Consider the following 24,211-nt stretch of genomic DNA (forward strand, 5'->3'; position numbering starts at 1 on the left):
CCTTCTTGAAAAGAGGAGGTGCAGAAAGAAGACAATTCCTCTCAGTTAATTTTAATGCTGGTGGATTCCATTTTAGGGAGCAAAGCAAATTCATTCCCTGGGGAGAAGCAACCCAGGTGGGAGTAACTGGAGAGCATCCCCTTAATGGCCAGAGACCCTGTTACACAAGCTGGTGGCCAGATCTGCCCACACTCCTGCCCCTCCTGCACAGATTCCACATCCTGGTCAAGGAACTGAAGGAACTCCCACCTGAAGGAGTAGGATGCATGCTTATCCCTTATTATGGTTTATAAAATACACACATTACCGTAGCCAGAGACAGGAGCCCTGTCTTGTTCCTATATTGACAGAATTGGCCTACACAGGAAGCAAAGCCCTCAAGGTATTCTTTGTTCTCATGTGAATTTATAAAGTGATCAGGGAACAATCTTCCCTAAAATGAATTCAGGTAGAAGGTTCAAATACTTAGGTGCACCACTAGCATTAACCTACATCAGAACAAACTTGCCACAGTAAAAAGAGCCCCACAAGTTAAATATTTACAATCTTAGTAAATGAGAAAGTCTGAAATATGAACTGAGGTTTCATTTTAATTTTAATTATTTAGCATAAAATATCTCAATGTTAAATATTCATTTTCAAGAAAAAACCTGAAGTTTTGACTCTAGGTGACTGTTATTTTAAAAACTCTAGGACTTCCCTGGTGGCGCAGTGGTTAAGAATCCGCCTGCCAAGGCAGGGGACATGAGTTCGAGCCCTGGTCTGGGAAGATCCCACATGCCGCGGAGCAACTAAGCCCATGCGCCACAACTACTGAGTCTGCGCTCTAGAGCTCGTAAGCCACAACTACTGAAGCTCCAGCGCCTAGGGCCCGCATACCGCAACGAAGAGCAGCCCCCACTCGCCGCAGCTAGAGAAAGCCCGCGTGCAACAATGAAGACCCAATGCAGCCAAAAATTAATTAATTAATTAATTTAAAAATTCTACACCTTACATTCTACAAGACAGAAACTTTCTAAAACTCCAGAAAGGAGATACAGTTTTCTATCTAATGTTGAAAACTGACAAATTATTTTCATATAGTGTATCCACAGTGTCTACTTTGATATTCATAGGATTACTTAGATTTAAGGAAATAGTGAATCTTAAGAAATTCTAAGAATCTTAGTCCTTCCTATAAGAGCTGCCCTCTAGTGGTTCGGGGGTAGTACCACACCCAGGGCCAATTACCTGAGAATTGGCAGCTTTCTCAGGGACTGGAAGGACAGCAGATTTTGCTTCCTGGAGAATTCTTGGCATGCCATAGAAACTTCCACCAACAAGCATCACAGTCACCAGTTGCAAGGTGAAATTAGAGCCCAGGGGTAGGAAGACCTATATACAAACAGTATCAATGACTTTTTTAATAGTAAAAAATAATTTTCAAAGAAAAATACTGACAATTGAAATAAGTCATTAGCATTTCCTCCTTTTGTATCAGTTTCATCAGTATATGCCCTTTCCCCCATGTTACAAAACAAAGCACCAGCAGGAAGACTTCGACGCTAACACTGAGAGCCATACAGTATTAAAAAAACACAAATCTGCAAATACTCTCTGTGTGCCCAAATGACCTGAAGAATGATGAGAATCTCAGAAGTAGTATTAGTGATAGAATCACGTGCCACAGGAATGGAAAGAGCTCACTGGTGAACAGTATCAGCTCCTAAAACCAGCAAAACTCACTTTCTCCCTTTTCATTGTGTAGAAACTAAGAGCTCTAATGACAGTTACTTAAAACAGATAATGATTTAGGTGTACTGATTATTTGAATACTTTGGACAAATAAAGACTACTAACACCATTTATTAGACTACCAATTTTCAAAGTTTTAGAATCCAACAAAATAGGGAAATCCTGAATTTAAAACCTGGTATTACTTTAAAAGATTTTTTTAACACTTATTGATATAATACATTTTTCCATAGAAACCTTGTTACTGATAATGGATAAGCCCCCGTAACCTGGAATATTACTAACTCTGTACATCTTTATTGAATGTACAAATAACTATTTCTATGAAGTCTGTTCTTCTTTTAAATGTAATGTACTTAAAACACAAAACACACTCTGAAATGTGTAAAATATGTACTATAGTGCTTTCAAATGTGCAACATGAGGGGAACAGATGTTTTATTCATACAATCAACCTTCATCTTTTCAAAATCACATTCACTGAACATGAAGCATAGATCAAGTGCTGAGGAAACAGAAATAAATCATGGTGTCCTGACTTCAATCATGTGCCTCCCTCCTCTCCTTGAAGGGTGTGCCCCTTCCCCATGCAGTTCACTGGCTGGGCAGCTAAGGATTTTTTTTGTCCCTATTTCCTAAAGAATGAACGGCCAGATGTCAGCTCAAAGCTCCCAGGCATTTGTGCCTTCCTACCCAACTCTTCTGTTCATGGGCCCGTGCAGCACACAGACTTATGGAGTGTGGCAGGTCCCCAAGGTGCAGTAATTAAACATTAAAGTTGAACAGGAGTAATGATGGATTTGGAGAAACGCTGGTTTGCCTACAGAAGAAAAGCAGGTAGACTAATTTGAAAACGACCTTGAAGGTTTTTAGGAGTTGAGGGTGTTCTGTTTTGCCCTTCCACGTCCCTGATCCAGGACTGCATCACCAATACTATTCTACATATTTCCCATCATTCTTGATGGCTTTGGGCACAAATGGAGTTTACAGCCCCATAATATCCTGTGTGCATCTTGAACACTGCTTATCTGCTTGATTTTATAATTGGCTGTTCAAGGGCCTTCTCCTGCACTAGACAGGGAGCAACCTGACAACAGAGATTATGTCTTTGTGATCACTGTAGCTGCTGTGCTTCTCACAATGACTGACACACAGCAAGTGCTCAATAAATATCTGAATAAATGACAGCCGTGAATATAATCTTATCTTGCATTCTAACTTAAATTCTTTTAAACGCAGACTTGTTTCTTTATCATGCCAATGATTCTTACCATCAGTGAGTACTTCATCTGAGAAGCCTGTTGTTACCCAGGTGAGGTAACTGTTCACTCCCTGGTCCTCATGTTAAACCAACATCAAGAGTCTTCTAGTTTTCAGAGCCTAATGGAAACTCATTCTGTCCCAAGACCCACTTGAAGGTCCTTCTCTGTGGCGGACCTGTCCGAAGTCCTAACTTTTATCAGGGTGGTAGATCAGGTAGATCTATATGTAACTTGTAACTAACATCCCAAACTTTAAAGAGCAATGCATTACACCCAGGGTGTGAGGGGAGAAAGGGACCGCTGGAAAAATCCTCCCCTCAGTTTATGCGCATGTCACATGTTGCCCTAAATAGTCACCTTGGAAGTCTAACTCACATAATAATCTATGTGCAGTCTACACCACACATAGTGGAATGTAAGAGACAGAAGGAACCCATGCAAATTTAAATACACTAATGAAAGATGTTTAAGTAAGCAAATAAGAGGAAGCTTTCATATATGGGTAAGCTAGTAAACTTTTGTTACTCTTAATTGAAAATAGACATCATAAAAATAATAGAGCTTCAAAACAGATATTAAGAAATCCATAGATAATTCAAACAGGTATTAAGAAAGCTAAGTATCTTTATCAACTATACCATTAAGTTTTCAAAGTAAAATGACAAGAGGACTACCATCCTTCAGAATGTCCCAGGTACCACCACAGGAGATAATCTAAAAGTGTCCTCTGGTACAGACTTTCTCAACCATGAGATAATTAATCCTCACAGCTATAATGCATCTCATGCATGAAATAAATTAACTTCTCTGCCATGCATATGGAATGATACTAGTTATCTTCTTGGGAGGATGAAAACAGTTGCTCCAATCACTTTCTGTGGATCACACTGAGAAAGACTGCTAGGTATCTATTTGACCCACAGAAAATCCATGTATTCCTAGCACTCTCACCTGATATGTCGGCAGAACAGTCTGCTGTCCTAGGAAGTCTACAAATATCTTCCCTTCAACAAGCATCCAGAGTGTGTGTGTGTGTGTGTGTGTGTGTGTGTGTGTGTTTGTGTAGCACTTGGAACAATTTCTGGAACTCTGAAGTACTAAATAAGTGCCTGCTACTATCTAGACAAAAATATTTTATCTCCAAATAAGAATATATTTATTTACTTATAATCTGAAAATACTTCAGTATATGTATTATCCAATAATTAGCATGCAGTTTCTAAGGTATTTTTCATGGTTCCATTTAAATATCAGAATAAGACTTTAAACTGATCATGAGATTAACTAGGGCTTTCCTGAAGGAGTTTTATTGGAATGATCAGGAAATTAAAGAAATGCTACAAACCTGACTCTTGACTGGCACTGTGTCCACTTTATATCTGGTGCCATCTTTGACCACCAGCTGCCTCTCTGCATCTTCAGTAACAACAGACTGCTTCTTAGGATCAGATGATATTCGATATCCAACAGTCACATCTCCAAATGTTCCAGCAAGCCGGGTTACATTAATTTGGATGAATCTACTAAGGTTCTGCCTAATAAGTATTGACTGGTGATCTGAATACAGGGCAAATACCCCATGTGGGTCATCATTTGCAGAAACAGAGAACCGTGTGATGCATTTTTCTGGATCAAGTTCTGCTCCTCCCTTTACAGAAACAAGCTGAATCACATAAACTTCCTCTATCTCAGGTACATCATCTGGTAGCAAGTTAACATCAAAGCTGGCCTCACTTTCTCCATCAGCAATGGTGAAAAATCCTTTTGTAGACAGAAAGTCTCCAGTAATATCAAACTCACTGCTTAATTCCCAGTAAACCTAAAATAAAAGGAAAAAAACCCCAACAAAGTTATACAATTCAGTATACTGAATCAAAAATCCTTTAAATTAGTTTTCCTCTACTATATACAAAAAAAATTAAGTGTGCCTCATTATATTCCAAGTGAAACTTTCCAAGTAGTTAGGTAATTTAGAAAGTATCTTAACTCTTTCAGGCTGTTGTATGCAATTTGCAAGACAGGATTATAAAATTTCATTTCACCTGCTTCTAAAATAACATAATTTGAAAAGATAAACAAGTTAACTTTAAAATACCAGTACCACAAATACATTCAATAGTGAACCACAGACAATATTTGAAGGTAAAAAGTAAGTAGATAATCTGACATTCACATTGGAATTTGTTTTTGTTTGTTTTTAATAAAAAGAGAATATCGAGGAGGAGCTTCCAGATGGCGGAAGAGTAAGACGTGGAGATCACCTTCCTCCCCACAAATACATCAGAAATACATCTACGTGTAGAACAACTCCTACAGAACACCTGCTGAATGCTGGCAGAAGACCTCAGACCTCCCAAAAGGCAAGAAACTCCCCACATAGGGTAGGGCAAAAGAAAAAAGAATAAACATAGACAAAAGGATAGGGACAGGACCTGCACCAGTGGGAGGGAGCTGTGAAGGAGGAAAGGTTTCCACACACTAGGAAGCCCCTTCGCAGGCGGAGGGGGGAAGCTTTGGTGCCGTGGAGGAGAGCACAGCAACAGGGGTGCAGAGGGCAAAGCGGAGAGATTCCCGCACAGAGGATCAGTGCCGACCAGCACTCACCAGCCTGAGAGGCTTGTCTGCTCACCCACCAGGGCGGGCGAGGTCTGGGAGCTGAGGCTTGGGCTTCAGAGGTCAGATCCCAGGGAGAGGACTGGGGTTGGCTGCGTGAACACAGCCTGAAGGGGTTAGTGCACCACAGCTAGCCGGGAGGGAGTCCGGGAAAAAGCCTGGACCTGCCTAAGAGGCAATGGACTTTTCCTTGACTCTTTGTTTCCTGGTGCACGAGGAAAGGGGATTAAGAGCGCTACCTAAATGAGTTCCAGGGACAGGTGCGAGCCACAGCTATCAGTGTAGACCCCAGACAGGGGCATGAGACGCTAAGGCTGCTGCTGCAGCCACCAAGAAGCCTGTGTGCAAGCACAGGTCACTATCCACACCTCCCCTGCCGGGAGCCTGTGCAGCCCACCACTGCCAGGCTCCCGTGATCCAGGGACAAATTCCCCGGGAGAACACACTGCGCGCCTCAGGCGGGTGCAACGTCACGCCGGCCTCTGCCGCCACAGGCTCGCCCCGTACCAGTACCCCTCCCTTCCCCCGGCCTGAGTGAGCCAGAGCCCCCGAATCAGCTGCTCCTTTAACCTCGTCCCGTCTGGGCGAAGAACAGACGCCCTCAGGCGACCTACACACAGAGGCAGGGCTAAATCCAAAACTGAACCCCAGGAGCTGTGTGAACAAAGGAAGAGAAAGGGAAATTTCTCCCAGCAGCCTCAGTAGCAGCGGATTAAATCTCCACAGTCAACTTGATGTACCCTGCATCTGCAGAATACCTGAATAGACAACGAATCATCCCAAATTGAGGAGGTGGACTTTGGGGGCAACTAAAGTCCTTTTTCTCTTTTTGAGAGTGTGTATGTGTATGCTTCTGTGTGTGATTTTTGTCTGTATAGCTTTGCTTTTACCATTTGTCCTAGGGTTCTGTCGGTCCGTTTTTTTTCTTTTTTTTTTTTTTAGTACAGTTAGTGCTTGTTATCATTGGTGGATTTTTCTTTTGGTTTGGTTGCTCTTTCTTTCTTCCTTCCTTCCTTTTTTTTTAAATTACTTGATAAACATTTTTTTTATTTTTAATAATTATTGTTTACTTTAATAACTTTATTTTATTCTTTTCTTTCTTTTTTTCTCCCTTTTATTCTGAGCCATGTGGATGACAGGGTCTTGGTGCTCTGGCCAGGTTTCGGGGCTGTACCTCTGAGGTGGGAGAGCCAAGTTCAGGACACTGGTCCACCAGAAACATCCCAGCACCACGTAATATCAAACAGTGAAAATCTCCCAGACAACTCCATCTAAACGCCAAGATCCAGCTCCACTAAACAACCAGCAAACTAAAGTGCTGGACACCCTATGCAGTTCTAACAGGGAAGTTTATAGCAATACAATCCTATCTTAAGAAACAAGAAACATCTCAAATAAACAACCTAACCTTACACCTAAAGCAATTAGAGAAAGAAGAACAAAAAAACCCCCAAAGTTAGCAGAAGTAAAGAAATCATAAAGATCAGATCAGAAATAAATGAAAAAGAAATGAAGGAAACGATAGCAAACATCAATAAAACTAAAAGCTGGTTCTTTGAGAAGATAAACAAAATTGATAAACCATTAGCCAGACTCAATAAGAAAAAAAGGGAGAAGACTCAAATCAACAGAATTAGAAATGAAAAAGAAGTAACAACTGACACTGCAGAAATACAAAGGATCATGAGAGATTACTACAAGCATAAAATGGCCAACCTGGAAGAAATGGACAAATTCTTTGAAAAGCACAACCTTCCGAGACTGAACCAGGAAAAACAGAAATATAAACAGACCAATCAAAAGCACTGAAACTGTGATTAAAAATCTTCCAACAAACAAAAGAACAGGACCAAATGGCTTCACAGGTGAATTCTACCAAACATTTAGAGAAGAGCTAACACCTATCCTTCTCAAACTCTTCCAAAATATAGCAGAGGGAGGAACACTCCCTAACTCATTCTACAAGGCCACCATCACCCTGATACCAAAACCAGACAAAGACATCACCAAGAAAGAATACTACAGGCAAATATCACTGATAAACATAGATGCAAAAATCCTCAACAAAATACTAGCAAACAGAATCCAACAGCACATTAAAAGGATCATACACCATGATCAAGTGGGGTTTATCCCAGGAATGCAAGGATTCTTCAATATATGCAAATCGATCAATGTGATACACCATATTAATAAAATGAAGGATAAAAACCATATGATCATCTCAATAGATGCAGAAAAAGCTTTCGACAAAATTCAACACCTATTTATGATAAAAATCCTCCAGAAAGTAGGCACAGAGGGAACTTACCTCAACATAATAAAGGCCATATATGACAAACCAACAGCCAACATCGGTCTCAATGGTGAAAAACTGTAACCATTTCTACTCTGATCAGGAAAAAGACAAGGTTGCCCACTCTCACCACTATTATTCAACATTGTTTTGGAAGTTTTAGCCACGGCAATCAGTGAAGAAAAAGAAATAAAAGGAATCCAAATTGGAAAAGAAGAAGTAAAGCTGTCACTGTTTGCAGATGACGTGATACTATACATAGAGCATCCTAAATATGCTACCATAAACAACTAGAGTTAATCAATGGATTTGTTAAAGTAGCAGGATACAAAATTAATGAACAGAAATGTCTTGCATTCCTATACACTAATGATGAAAAATCTGAAAGTGAAATTAAGGAAACACTCCCATTTACCAATGCAACAAAAAGAATAAAATACCGAGGAATAAACCTAGCTAAGGAGACAAAAGACCTGTATGCAGAAAACTATAAAACACTGAGGAAAGAAATTAAAGATGATACATAGACGGAGAGATATACCATATTCTTGGATTGGAAGAATCAACATTGTGAAAATGACTCTACTCCCCAAAGCAAACTACAGATTCAATGCAATCCCTATCAAACTACCAATGGCATTTTACACAGAAGTAGAACAAAAAATTTCACAATTTGTATGGAAACACAAAAGACCCCAAATAGCCAAAGCAATCTTGAGAAAGAGAAACGGAGCTGGAGGAATCAGGCTCCCTGACTTCAGACTATATTACAAAGCTACAGTAATCAAGACAGTATGGTACTGGCACAAAAACAGAAACACAGATTAATGGAACAGGATAGAAAGCCCAGAGATAAACCCATGCACATATGGTCACCTTATCTTTGATAAAGGAAACAAGAATATACAGTGGAGAAAAGACAGCCTCTTCAATAAGTGGTGCTGGGAAAACTGGACAGCTACATGTAAAAGAATGCATTTAGAACACTCCCTAGCACAATACACAAAAATAAACTCAAAATGGATTAAAGAGTTAAATGTAAGGCCATACACTATAAAACTCTTAGAGGAAAACATAGGCAGAACACTGCATGACATAAATCACAGCAAGATCCTTTCTGACCCACCTCCTAGAGAAATGGAAACAAAAACAAAATAAACAAATAGGACCTAATGAAGTTTAAAAGCTTTTGCACAGCAAAGGAAACCATAAACAAGACAAAAAGACAACCCTCAGAATGGGAGAAAATATTTGCAAATGAAGCAGCTGACAAAGGATTAATCTCCAAAATTTACAAGTAGCTCATGCAGCTCTACATCAAAAAAACAAACGACCCAATCCAAAAATGGGCAGAAGACCTAAACAGACATTTCTCCAAAGAAGATATACAGATTGCCAACAAACACATGAAAGGATGCTCAACATCACTAATCATTAGAGAAATGCAAAACTACAATGAGATATCATCTCACACCAGTCAGAATGGCCATCATCAAAAAATCTACAAACAATAAAGGCTGGAGAGGGTGTGGAGAAAAGGGAACCCTCTTGCACTGTTGGCAGGAATGTAAATTGATACAGCCACTTTGGAGAACAGTATGGAGGTTCCTTAAAAAACTAAAAATAGAACTACCATACCACTCAGCAATCCCACTACTGGGCATATACCCTGAGAAAACTATAATTCAAAAAGAGTCATGTACCACAATGTTCATTGCAGCTCTATTTACAATAGCCCGGAGATGGAAACAACCTAAGTGTCCATCATCGGATGAATGGATAAAGAAGATGTGGCACATATAGACAATGGAATATTACTCACCCATAAAAAGAAATGAAATTGAGTTATTTGTAGTGAGGTGGATGGAACCAGAGTCTGTCATACAGAGTGAAGTAAGTCAGAAAGAGAAAAATAAATACCATATGCTAACACATATATATGGAATCTTAAAAAAAAAAAATGGTCATGAAGAACCTAGGGGCAGGACAGGAATAAAGACACAGACCTACAAGAGAATGGACTTGAGGACACGGGGAGGGGGAAGTGTAAGCTGGGACAAAGTGAGAGAGTGATATGGACATATATACACTAAGTAATGTAAAATAGATAGCTAGTGGGAAGCAGCCGCATAGCACAGGGAGATCAGCTCGGTGCTTTGTCACCACCTAGAGGGGTTGGGTAGGGAGGCTGGGAGGGAGGGAGACGCAAGAGGGAAGAGATATCGGGATATATGTATATGTATAGCTGATTCACTTAGTTATAAAGCAGAATCTAACACCATTGTAAAGCAATTATACTCCAATAAAGACTTTTTAAAAAAAACAAAAACCTTGAGAGAAAATGGAATGTTTTAAAAAAAAGAGGATATCTAAGATTTCAGAAATTAAGAATTTCCCCCTCCCAAAATCTGTAAAAAATTATCTTCTAAGAATTTTTTTACCTCCAAACCATAAAGTTTCAACTGAAGAAGTAACAATTAATCACCAATACAGGAAAAGAGGTAAGTTTATAGAGAGAGTTCACAAAATATGTTTTGCTAGCAAACAGATAACCTTGATCAGTTCGATGAATATACTCATGATTTACAAGAGCATCTCGATTATATTGAAAATAAAGAATATATGCATATTGATCTAAGAGAGTAATAGATCTAGAGCAGTGATTCCAAGCCATGTTTTCTTGAAATGTTTCAAGGATTCCACAAACATTTAACTCAGTTCAAACAATGTTCTAAACTTCTAAAATAATAAACACATTTAAAGAGGTATATCCAAAAAAAGGATATATTAAGACTATATTAAACAATTTATAAAAATCATGGATACGCCTGTTCAATAGGAAAAGCTTCACATTATAGCAAACAAAAAATTACAAAATAGTTCATTTTCTTCATCATTAAATATGAGAAAGATCTTTTTAACTTAATTGTAACTGAATTTAGAAAGACAGCCAGAGGTTGGTGCCGGCTAGAGTCCAAACGTGCTCCAATGAGCCTTCTCAGCGTGTGTGAAAACTCATGTCACTTCAGTATATCTAAAACTTTAACTCTCCAGCACACGCCGTTTCTCTGTTCCTCTCAACCGCAGTTGTTAGGCAAATTACTACTCTACTTAAAATCAAAGGAAAAATGATACCATAATCTCTCCCAGAGTGCCCTTGAGTCTTTTGACAAAGAAAGTAATGATCAGGGGCCCTTCCAGAGCTAACGGCTCCAAATAGGTCTCCTCAGATAAAGAGTCAGGAGCAAACTGAACCACTCCATTTGGATCACCAAACTTTTGTATCTAGAAAGAGAAACAGAGAGCAGAGTGAAAATGTATATAACAGCTATGGATGAAATTACGGTATCCAATATATCAACACACTGATGTATTGTGTATGTACAAGATAAGCTGAGGAAATGAAAGAAACACAATCACGATACTTGGATATAATCCACCTAGCTACCTGATTTTTAAAAACCTTCTTTATTACGTTGATTGTTACCAAAACAGGTAGATTCTTATCCCCCAAGGATAATGGGAATAAGTGTTCAGAAAACTACAATTTGTAGAATCACCAAAGGATAATACTTCAATGACTGAATTTAGCTTTATTCACCTCTCATTTGCTTCATTTAACCAGTTAAGTTTAGCTAACCTCTTTCTACTCATTATGATATAATACAATATGGAGAGAAGCAAAGGCCCTGTGACGGTTAATTTCATGTGTCATCCTGGCTAGGCTACAGTGTCCAATTGTTTGGTCAAACACTAGTCTAGATGTTGCTGTAAAGGCATTTTGCAGATATGATTAATATCTACAACCAGCTGACTTGAAGTCAAGAAAATTATTCTCAATAATGTGAACGGACCTCATCCAGTCAGTTGAACCTTAAAGAGCAAACACTGAGGCTTCCCGGAGAAGAAGGAATTGTGCCTCAGGACTGTAATTTAGGAATCCTGTTTGAGTTTCCAGCCTGCCCCACAAAATTCAAACTCAAGACTGCAACTTCGGTTCTTTCCTGGGCTTCCTGCCTGCCAGCTTGCTTTATGGATTTTGGACTTGCCAGACCCCACAATCCCATGAGCCAATTCCTTAAAAAAAAAAAACAAAAAAAAACTCCTTCTCCATATATATTTCCTAATAGTTCTGGTTCTCTGGAGACATCTGACTGATACAGACCCCAGACATGAGTGTTTTACAAACTTAAAAAAAAGTGCATCTTTCAGTCTTTTTTTCAGTAACCTTGGTCCCCAGTACTTTCTTCCCCGATGGACTGGGTGATTCATGCAAAATATGCTGATCCACACCATCATTGCCCTAATTGTACAAGTACCATTCTTCCTTCCAACAATCTGACTTGTGACATCTGTGAACTTTTATGTACTTTAATGGCAAAGATATCCAATGCGTATGATATGACAAATGCCTCCTCTCTAAAAGTGCCAAATATCCCCAAAACATCAGATTTTCTCAGAAAGTGTAAAATAAGTATTTCTCATTATCTTAAAGCCTTTAAAAATTATCAGTCGGGGCTTCCCTGGTGGCGCAGTGGTTGAGAGTCCGCCTGCCGATGCAGGGGACACGGGTTCGTGCCCCGGTCCAGGAGGATCCCACATGCCGCGGAGCGGCTGGGCCCGTGAGCCATGGCTGCTGAGCCTGTGTGTCCGGAGCCTGTGCTCCACAACGGGAGAGGCCACAGCAGTGAGAGGCCCACGTACCGCAAAAAAAAAAAAAAATATATATATATATATATATATATCAATAATAAGGCTATGGAATAAATTAATATAACCACCAGAACATCTGACCCACAGGAATTACTATGACTTCATTTGGTCTTATAACTTTAAATTCATCATAAGCCCATAGAGTTTCAACAAATGTAAATGCATTTTCCAATAAATCGTTAAATCCAAAATTTTGTGGGCAAAACAAATTCGGACTTACTGTTAATGTAACATCTTTAGCTCTGGAGTCTAATTTAGCTTCTCCTTTCACAAGTTTAAGTTTAATAATGAAAGTCTTTTCAACTTCAATGTCATCATGAGGATAGACTATCAGAGTGATGCTTCTCACTCCACCTTCCCCATCTCCAAAGGAGAAGGACCCGCTCACCGGGTCAGCGATGTCTCTGTTCTGTGATGGTAAGGCTTCCTGAGAATTGGGTCCGACTATCTCCCAGTTTACCTGCAGGGTGTTTGTTTTTTTTAATAGAAACGATCAGCTTTAAACAAAGAATTACTTAGCAGGATATGTAGTATTTAAAATATATATAATACATGTGAAAATTATTCTAGAATACCTCCAGCAAATTCCTATGTTATCAACTCATGTTGTTTAAAACAATATTTGCAAATATAAGCTATGTATCTATAGAATATCTGTTTTCATGAATAGCAATGTCTAACAAGTAAAGAAAGATCTGAATACCCAGTCATTTGTTATCACCACAGGATAACAAAAACATAAAGGTACATATTCTAAATATATATATTAGAGTAATATGAACTTTAAAAATATGAGTACAAACTGTCTTGCTAGTGCACAGCTTCTGTCCATCAAAACCTATTTGAATCAGACTATAAAACCATGTGAAAGGTCTGCTGGGCGTGCAGCAATAAATATACTTAAATTCCTAGTGTAAGAGGAACAGAAATTTTCATAAATTGTTACAAGAAACAAAAATTTTATATTGCAACAAATGCATTTTTTAAAGTTTCTATAATTTAAAATTGTATACTTTTCATATGCATAAAGAAAGAAAACTGGGCACTTCTCTTTGCTTCTTTCATCTTTCATCAGCATTGGACACAGCTGACCGCTTCTTTTTCTTGAAACACTGTGTCCTGTCTTCCTTGGCTTACATGTTACTCACATAACACATACCTTCCTAGTTTTCCTTCTTTACTTCTCAATCTTTTTGGCTGGCTCTCCCTCCTCAGATCCCTAAATGTTGGGAGCCCGCGCTTGGGTCTATACCCCTTACATCCCTGTCTACACTCCTTAGGCCACAGAGTTTCAAATGCCTCCAGGTGTGTCAACATCTTTTGAATCTGTGTGCAGTCCTGACCTCCCCACAACCCACACTCGAACTTCCCCCTGCCTACCTGCCCCTCCACTGGGGTGTCTAGTAGCTATCTCAAATCAACAAGGCCAAAACAGAACTTGCTTTTCCCCCAAGCTTCGGCATCTCAGTAAATAGCACTACAATTTAACCAGTTGCTCAACTAAAATTCTAGCAGTTATCCTTGATTACTCTCTTCCCCTCTACAAGCCCAGTGAATTTTTCCTCCAAAACATACTCGATGCCCATTCCCATCTGGCCAGCTCCATCTCCACCCTTGTCTGAGCCATCGTCAGCTCTGCCCTGGGCTATAGAGGGCAAGAGCCTTCTAAGTGCTCTCCCTGCTTCTACTCCGGCTTCTTGACAACCCACTTTCCTCACAGCAGTTATAAGTGAGCTGACAACCTGGTGACACTGACATCATTCCCCTGCTTAAAACTCTCTAATGGCATCCTATTTGCACTTAGACTCATCATCTTTAACCTGGCTTAGAAAGTTCTCTGTGACCAAACACCTGCTGGCCCCTCTGATCTATCTTGTGCTGTTATCCCTTCATTTCCAAGCCCATCCACCACATGGACCTCTGCATACCGCAAACATGCCAAGTTTGTAGATCTGCACTAGCTAATCCCTCTGCCCAAATGCTCATCCCTCTAACAATTACTTGAGCACCTCTTTCTTATCATCTTTCAGCTTTAATATCACACCCTTACCATCCAATCAACAGTGGCCAGCAGGTCACTTATGATTGTGTCTCCTGATTTTACATTCCTGCAAAAAACTTAGTGTTATCAGATCATTTTCTTTTCATTTTTTTGTTTATTGTTTGAAAACTTTATGAGAACAGAGATGAAGTCTGTCTTGTTCACCAGTGCATTCTCAGGGCCTATAACAGGGTCTGATACATGGAAAGCCCTCTACAAATACTTGTTGACTTTTACCAGAATCTTTCATTTAATTTTTAACTTTCTCTCAAGAGTGTCCTGAGGACAGCTATATGCCTTATGCATTTTTATGTACTTCAAAGGATTTTAGAAGCTGCTTTATACCTACTAGGTAATGAATAAGTATTATTGACTGTGAATAAATAAATGACTATATTTGAGGAATAAGAAAATCCAACACCGTATCTATCAATCCAAATTATTTTTTAAATCATGGGAAAAATAACTCTACCTGAATCTCTCCCAAGAGTCCTCCAGTCCGCTCCAGCATCAAGGGTAAAATCATTGTAGAATTGGGATTAGGAATAGAAATTTTGCTTTGATTGAGAAATCTTACTACACCAAAGGGAGAGTCACTCTTGGCAATCGTGATTCTGCACACTAGGTGGCGCCCAAGGACCGCTCCACCAGTAGCTCCAATGAGCAGGATTTCAATGGGCTCCTCAAATTCACTGCATAGCAAGAAGGAGCAATTCTGTGAGTCTAAACATATTAAAATGCTTCTAAAATCCAAATAACTAGTCATTTTCAAAATTGGTCATACATATTCAAGGCACAGTAGTCACACACCAAGTGGTAAGAAGAGGGTGCTTAGCTAAAAGCACAAATGATCACTTCAATATTACATAAACTGGGATAGTTATTAGACTTTCTTCCCCTCTTTTTAATTGCTTAATGCATTAAGGAAGTGATCTGCAGGATGTTTCCACATTCTGATTAGACTTTTCAAATCTAGAAGAATAAAAATTATTATTTCTTCTTCTGTTTGAGAAAAAGTGAGGCACAATCACAATGGACTCCCAATCCCTTTTTCCCTATCTCAGCACCTCCTAAAGTTTCTCACTCATTTTTCAATGGGTACAACTATAATCTAAAATTCTATTATCAGTGCAAAACATAGGTAAGGACTGGAGCACAATACTCATGCTTTACATATGCCCATGTTATTTCCAATATCACTAAGTAGTTTTACCTTTCATTGTCATCAATGATGGAAACATTTATAAAACTTAAGCTCTGCCCATGCTGAAAGGTGACTGAACTACCATGCAGTACATAATCAACACCACCAGGAACTGCAGAAGAGCTCTGAGAGATGACATCAGCTGTCACACGGCCGTAAGTGCCATGAAGCCTCACCACTGGAATCATGATCATCCCTACGTCCTCCTCCACTGTAACAGGAATTTGAAATTAATTGGTACGCCAGACAAAGCAAGTGACTTTTATAAGATTCAGTCAAATCAAACATGACAATTAAATATAACAGTACAACACAAGCACTCAATTTTTCCGCAGTTCATTTATTGCTTTAAAAAACAATTAGTGAAAATGTCATGACTTATTTTTTTTTTTAGGAGAACTACAGTATGTCACAAGTTGAAAATTATAGTGAGCAGTGTAAGTTAGAATTTAAATAATCGATTTAATCATTAGCATAGCCATTCTTTCTCTGTGTGCCACATATAAATAAATAACCCTTGCTTTTTTGACAATGCTAGATGAGCACAAAAAACACTTAAAATATGTGTACTCAAAGGAAACCATTCTGGGGGGCTTCCCCGGTGGCGCAGTGGTTGAGAGTCCGCCTGCTGATGCAGGGGACACGGGTTCGTGCCCCGGTCCGGGAAGATCCCACATGCCACGGAGTGGCTGGGCCCGTGACCCATGGCCGCTGAGCCTGCGCGTCCGGAGCCTGTGCTCCGCAAAGGGAGAGGCCACAACAGTGAAAGACCCGCGTACCGCAAAAAAAAAAAGGAAACCGTTCTGGATTGTTTCTGCATATTTAACTGAAACATCAGTAATATAAAAAATAAGGTGTATGTTATTTATATCATATGAGTGTTTGAAAACTCCAGATATAAAGATGATTCTGTTACATTTTCAGTTCCTATGAAATCTACTTGTAAATCTGAAAATGTTTCCTCAGTGCTTGATTTCAACTTATAATTTCTATTCATATTTTATTTCCTCTTCAGCTATGCTAACATATGTATATTAAAATATCATTTAATAGAGTTCACACTAGCCAGGGCTAAATAGTACTGAACTTACATTGTAATTATAAATGCATTGTCCCAAATATCCCCAAAGATAGTGAATCAAACAGAAATCAGTGAACAAAAAAGATCCAAGTCCCATTTTTCTGCTGGTATAAAAATGCAGCCTTTTTTTACTTGCTGTAGACTGAAGTTCACAAAATGGTGATGTTTTCCAGGACTTTACCCACGAAGTCAATACAAATCAACTCCTGAAGTGATTTCTGATGAACTTAAAAAATGGCTAGATAATGAAAGAATTTCACGGAGGCAATGAAGCCAATAAATTAATTGCAACAAGATACCATGTTTATTTTGAAAGGTATATTCATATTCTGCTTTTGAATAAAATCAGAAAAAGCAGCCACCTCCTTCTACCAGGAGGAAATATAACCATATATTCTGCATTCTGCTTCTACAAGAGGGGAGAATTGGCAAGATAAGGCAAGCTGCTATTAGATACTGTTTCAAGAAAGCATGATTAGGAGTCCAGATACTACCTGCACCTGCGGTCCAGTAAAATATTTCAAAGGTGATTATTCATTAGGAAGTGAATATTCACTGATTTCTAATCACAAAGGAAATTAAGCATTACATAAATTAGAAATATAAGTGTTCGAAATATAAACATTTCAACAATCTTAAAGTTAAACATAATTTCTCTAAATGCCTTATTCCCAACCATTCCACTTTGCCATACAAAAGTGAGATTCAAGACTGCCCAAAGGTAACTCAAAATATATTTTTAAAATAAATATGTAAATATATATAAAGGCATATATAAATACATACAAAGGTGTATATATGTGTACACACACACACACACGCACACATGCATGCACACACCCCAAATCAGGAAAATTTGCATACAGCAATTCAAACTGACAATGTCGTGCTGAGGTACTCTGATTCAGAAATTGGTGGTAAATTTATAAGTAACGTTACTGAACCTACCTTCAAAGGCAGTATAACTTGGGTCAAATTCAATGATTCCCTCTGCGTTATCATTTTTCATTATGATGATTCGGACAATGGAGATGTCTCCTATTTCAGGAGGTTGATCCACTTGAAGTCCATTTTCTTGGATGGTAAAATCATACCCTCTTTCAGAGTCATAAAAAATAAATAAAATAAATTGAGTATAATTGTTTAGCATGAATTGAAGAAGGGTCCTATTAGCTCCTATAATTTAGTCCTATTAAGCTTTTTCATCCTTTTAAAGATCCCAACACGAAAATACTTTTCTTTTCTGAAATGATGTTTGAAATATATTTCTGTGCTGTTCCCAATTATCACCGCCTGCATAAAACCAAAACTAATATAAAGTTATTAAACTTAGGCAATAGGAAAAGATAATAAAACTATTAGGAAATTGGGAAGAAGTTGGAAAATGAACCTCTGGGGCTAGGAATGTACTGCTGAACACGTACTACAGTAATGGGTCACGGAAGGGAATGTACATGAAATTGTAGTGCACTCAAAGATGGAAACCAGCTTGGTTAGAGATCTACAGTGTTAGGTTGAGAGGGTTACTTTATTTATTTTTTTTATGGAAGAGAGAGTTACTTTAAGGATATAATGAGTGTCATGCCACTAAAGAAATTTTAAGCTAAACCCTCAAGATTCAAGAAAAGATTCCAGTTTCTGTGAATATCAATTAAATCAATGCCTCTATTCTTTCATATAGATGGTAGCTTACTTGTCTAGCAATGTATTTCTGCTGAGAAAGTCTCTTTTAAAGATTGCTATTACTCCCATCAAAGAAAAGTTTTGACTTCCTGGGTTTTACATCGCTTTAATTCCTGAAGCTACCAAAAAAGATGGCACTAAACCATTTTAGTCCTTCCTTCAATTCCCAAATTCTATTTACCTAGTATTTTTAACCTACCTAGCTTGGAAAGGTTGAACGCTCATTAATTAGATTATATACAAGACAAAATTAGAAAACTGGGGGTTAAAACATTAAATGATAAGAGAAACCGTTATTATCAGTAGTCTGAGATGGATCATGGTTTAGCTGCTTACCGTAACTGAATATCAAGGCAGTAAACTTTCTAGCAACTAGGCAAATTGGGTTTATACTACTCTCCTTTTCAGATCAAAGGAAGCCTAGAAATTTATCTGGAAGAAAAACTTGTTTCCTCAGAATTAAGCGTAAGTAGGAATTGCCTTTTTTAAAGGGCAGCAGCGAGGACAAATGCCTCAAGCCCCACTTAGTCAAAAACACAGATATAATCTCACACATAATGAGCTACATTTACCAAACTTCACTCACTTAATTAAAACAGTCAGTGACCATCTCAAGTTTTAATACATTTAATATAAGTACAAATTCATTCCCATCGTCAGACACAGAATCATACCTGGGAAATTTAAGAGTTGAAGTGTTAGTGAGCCCACAATAATTTTTCCCGGGGGAATGATATACACTCTGCCTAAGTCATTCAGTGAAATATTTTAGTTAAAAAAAGCTTTAAAGCATTGCATTAATATCACAAATGCAAAAGCATTTTCATTGCATGCACAAGTAAACTTCCTTTAGGACATATCTAAGTGCAAACATTATTCCAGTTGAAGGTTGTATGTAAGCCATAGGTACAGAGGTGCTTCTTGAGCCACTTAACCTGTAGGTATTCCATCTATTTCATCATGCAACACGTGTTTCCCACCCTTGTTAATCAAGTCACTGCACTAAATCAGAGAATGAGAGGAACTCAATATGGTTAACTCTTGATTTTCAACGAAAACATGGTGCATTAACTACCAACCATCTTTTACTCAAAATTTTCTCCCCTGCTTTAAAAATGCCATTGGGCAAACATCTACCTCATTCATCACAAAGAAGACAATATTGTACAGCCTTCAGAGACATCAAGGAAAGAAATCTCTCAGTCCAGCCTGTTCCCTGGTGTAGAGACAGAGAAGGAGGAACCAAAATCTGTCCCACCAGCTGAGCTTTGACCTAAAGAACAGCTCCTCTCTTTCCTCGCCAAATTACTACAAGTCCACACCATGTTCAATTCCCCTGCTGCCCAGAGTGACTTCACACAACAGAAACACATACTTTCAACTTTCAGGAAAAAATTTTATTTAGAACATTGTATAATTAACAGTCTTTGCCACCACTGTCCTGGTCTAGTGTCACATAAATGTGAGACAAAGCAGGGAAAGACTGTTTTACAGTCAGTTCAGTATGAATCCCTGCACAACCTAGCTTTCACTCATCCTTTCTCTCTGTTTTGTTTCCTTTTTCCTATTTTTCTCTTTTACTTTACCTTCCCAGGAGTTCCACCTTTGTAATCACTAGGGAAAATTCCTCAGGGCCTTCAGGAAGGTTGTCATCAAGGATTTCAATGTGCACACTTTTCACCGTCTCCCTCGCTTCAAAGAGGAGCTGCCCTGGTGGAGGGATGAAATCCACGCCGGCCTCGGCTGTCCCACTCACAGCCTCAAACCAGAGCCTCACGGGGCCAAAAGAGCCACCCGAACGGATGATTGTGAGGTTAACCTATGCAAGAAGCAGTTTTTTATTTTGGATGAGTACTCTACCAGACAAGACTTAATTTTGAGTGTCTCTAATCCTATTTACCAGGATTATGTCGAAGTTACATGTAAATTTATCAAAGTATATAAATTCTACGTTAAAATGACATCAGGAACACATTAATCAGTTTGTGAACACTTTGGAATATGAACAGAGAAACACATTTTAAAGATCACTCACGATATAAAAAATAAAAATGATATTTAACATTTTAAGCATTTCATGCTCCACCTTTTGCACTTCCTCTGACACCCGAAGTTGTTCTTGTGAAAAGGCGAATCGTCCATAGGGAAAGTCACTAGCCACCACTGTGATGTTGGCAGTGCTGCTGGACTCACGCCATACCCCCCCGTCACTGACTCCAGTGAGCTGAAACTCATAGAAACACTTTTCCTCGGGAATGTCATCATTCAAAGCCTAGAGAAGGACAGAAAGAGCCATGAGCAGCAGAACCTGAACATTTAAAAAAATATATCTATCATATAAGCAAAACAATGAACTCTGTAATACTGACCACCTCCCACCCCCCCACCCCCCAACCACACACACACACACAGCAAAGGGCATAACAGCAATCAGTAATACTGATACCTGTAACACTACAATTGCCGCAGACTGTCCATCTCGCATTGTTAGTTTTCCTGAAGTTTCAGCAAATTCCCCCATGGAAGGAGGGAATATCCTCCAGTACACTGTGACCTCCCCAGAAATCGCTGGGCCACGAACGAGGCTATAACAACACACAAATGTATATTTCATTTTTATTGAAAAGAGCTTTTCCTAAATATTTGCTCTATCCTTCAAAAATAAACAATTTTCAATTATTTCAAGAATATTATGAATTTCAATAACCCTATCTATCAACTATAAAGCAAAAAAAGTCTTTTAATTCCAAGACAGTAACACCCAAAATGCTGAGCTTGTGTAAATCTGCTTGACAAGAATACTAGGAAAAGCTGAACACTAAAAGTAGAAGGTTTAAAGGAATTTAAAAAAAGTACGTATGGACATTCCACTTACTACACAAGATACAAAATACGAATAAAGAACAGTAAACACTTCACACATGCAATGCTAATGAAAAAACTACCAAAAAGATCAAGTTTTGACACAAATTCAGCTACTTTATTGATAACTGCTATCTCACTCCTCATGAGAAAATTTATGATAAACAAAACTGCCTATGATCATACTACCGTAGTTAAATAATAGGTCCTAATTTTAGAACAATCAGAATCATCAAATCTTTGATCCAGATGATTTTTTAAGGGATGATTCTGGAGCTGAGGCACACAAGCTTACAGAGATGAAGTAACTCCTATTTTACATGGTTAGTGACAGAACAGGGCTGAAAGCACAGATCTCTTGTTACTCAGTGTGCTCTCCTTGGCATGGGGTTGTGCAAATAATCTAAAGAACAGTCAGAAACCTTCTCATGGCCTACCCAGCTCTTCGGTGGGGATAATGGTGGACTCTGGGAGGGCTCACACCAAGGAGAGCTCACACCCAGAATTGCTGCTGCAAGTGTCTTTGTCCCCACGGGGAGCCACAGCCACCCCTTCACCTCTGCAGGAGACCCTCCAACACTAACAGGTCCAAGGCAGAAGGCAGAAGGTACACACTCCCATTCCGCAAAGAAAGAGGTAGAGGGACCTTAAAGTAGCATTTTTTAAAAAAGCTGTGTGGCTGACAGGGTCTTGGTGCTCCAGCCGGGTGTCAGGCCTGAGCCTCTGAGGTGGGAGAGCCGAGTTCAGGACACTGGCCCACCAGAGACCTCCTGACCTCATGTAATATCAAACGGCGAAAGCTCTCCCAGAGATCTCCATCCATTTCAATGCTAAGAACCAGCTCCACTCATCGACCAGCAAGCTACAGTGCTGGACACCCTATGCCATACAACTAGCAAGACAGGAACACAACCCCACCCATTAGGAGAGACGCTGCCTAAACTCATAATAAGGTCACAGACACCCCAAAACAAACCATCAGACGCGGTCCTGCCCACCAGAAAGACAAGATCCAGCCTCATCCACCAGAACACAGGCACTAGTCCCCTCCACCAGGAAGCCTACACAACCCACTGAACCAACCTTAGCCACTGGGGGCAGACACCAAAAACAACGGGAACTACGAACCTGCAGCCTGCAAAAAGGAGACCCCAAACACAGTAAGTTAAGCAAAATAAGAAGAGAGAGAAACACACAGCATATGAATGGAGCAAGGTAAAAACCCACCAGACCTAATAAATGAAGAGGAAATAGGCAGGCTACCTGAAAAAGAATTCAGAATAATGGTAGTAAAGATGATCCAAAATCTTGGAAATAGAATGGAGAAAATATAAGAAACGTTTAACAAGGACCTAGAAGAACTAAAGAGCAAACAAACAATGATGAAGAACACAATAATTGAAATTAAAAATTCTCTAGAAGGGATCAATAGCAGAATAACTGAGGCAGAAGAACGGATAAGTGACCTGGTAGATAAAATAGTGGAAATAACTACTGCAGGGCAGAATAAGGAAAAAAGAATGAAAAGAACTGAGGACAGTCTCAGAGACCTCTGGGACAACATTAAATGCATCAACATTCAAATTATAGGGGTCCCAGAAGAAGAAGAAGAGGAAAAGAAAGGGACTGAGAAAATATTTGAAGAGATAATAGTTGAAAACTTCCCTAATATGGGAAAGGAAATAGTTAATCAAAAAATACACTAGAAGGAATCAAGAGCAGAATAACTGAGGCAGAGGAACATTCTACATAGTGGAAATAACTACCGCAGAGCAGAATAAAGAAAAAGATTGAAAAGAATTGAGAACAGTCTCACAGATCTCTGGGACAACATTAAATGCACCAACATTCGAATTCTAGGGGTCCCAGAGGAAGAAGAGAAAAAATAAGGGACTGAGAAATATTTGAAGAGATTATAGTTGAAAACTTCCCCAATATGGGGAAAGAAATAGTCAATCAAGTCCAGTAAGTGCAGAGAGTCCCATACAAGACAAATCCAAGGAGAAACACGCCAAGACACATATTAATAAAACTATCAAAAATTAAATACAAAGAAAAAATATTAAAAGCAGCAAGGGAAAAGCAACAATTCACACACAAGGGAATCCCCATAAGGTTAACAGCAGATCTTTCAACAGAAACTCTGCATGACAGAAGGGAGTGGCAGGACATATTTAAAGTGATGAAAGGGAATAGCCTACAACCAAGATTACTCTACCGAGCAAGGATCTCACTCAGATTCGATGGAGAAATTAAAATCTTTACAGATAAGCAAAAGCTAAGACAATTCAGCACCACCAAACCAGTTCTACAAAAAATGCAAAGGAACTTCTCTATGCAGGAAACACAAGAGAAGGAAAAGACTTACAATAACAAACCCAAAACAATTAAGAAAATGGTAATTGGAACATACATATTGATAAGTACCTTAAAAGTAAAAGGATTAAATGCTCCAACCAAAAGACATAGACTGGCTGAATGGATACAAAAACAAGACCCACACATATGCTGTCTACAAGACACCCACTTCAGACCTAGGAAAACATACAGACTGAAAGTGAGGGGATGGAAAAAGATATTCCATGCAAATGGAAATCAAAAGAAAGCTGGAGTCGCCAATTCTCATATCAGACAAAACAGACTTTAAAACAAAGACTATTACAAGAGATGAAGAAGGACACTACATAATGATCAAGGGAGCAAACCAAGAAGAAGATATAAC

At 38.9% G+C, this 24,211-nt stretch overlaps 1 protein-coding gene across 1 annotated transcript in view; it reads right to left on the minus strand.

Annotated features, from left to right (window-relative positions):
* ADGRV1 (adhesion G protein-coupled receptor V1) overlaps window positions 1-24,211 on the minus strand; it is a 524,493-nt gene that overhangs the window by 340,989 nt on the left and 159,293 nt on the right. Inside the window, exons 61-70 of the mRNA XM_004263660.2 lie at window positions 21,074-21,212; window positions 20,714-20,899; window positions 20,214-20,446; window positions 17,893-18,041; window positions 15,873-16,074; window positions 15,132-15,351; window positions 12,839-13,078; window positions 11,041-11,190; window positions 4,342-4,815; window positions 1,231-1,374 (exon numbers count right to left, since the gene is read on the minus strand). Of these exons, the coding sequence (XP_004263708.1) occupies window positions 1,231-1,374; window positions 4,342-4,815; window positions 11,041-11,190; window positions 12,839-13,078; window positions 15,132-15,351; window positions 15,873-16,074; window positions 17,893-18,041; window positions 20,214-20,446; window positions 20,714-20,899; window positions 21,074-21,212 (2,137 nt within the window). The remainder of the gene's footprint in view (window positions 1-1,230; window positions 1,375-4,341; window positions 4,816-11,040; window positions 11,191-12,838; window positions 13,079-15,131; window positions 15,352-15,872; window positions 16,075-17,892; window positions 18,042-20,213; window positions 20,447-20,713; window positions 20,900-21,073; window positions 21,213-24,211) is intronic.

The sequence above is a fragment of the Orcinus orca genome, chromosome 3, assembly GCF_937001465.1.
Source record: "Orcinus orca chromosome 3, mOrcOrc1.1, whole genome shotgun sequence".
In the NCBI taxonomy this organism is placed as follows: domain Eukaryota; kingdom Metazoa; phylum Chordata; class Mammalia; order Artiodactyla; family Delphinidae; genus Orcinus; species Orcinus orca.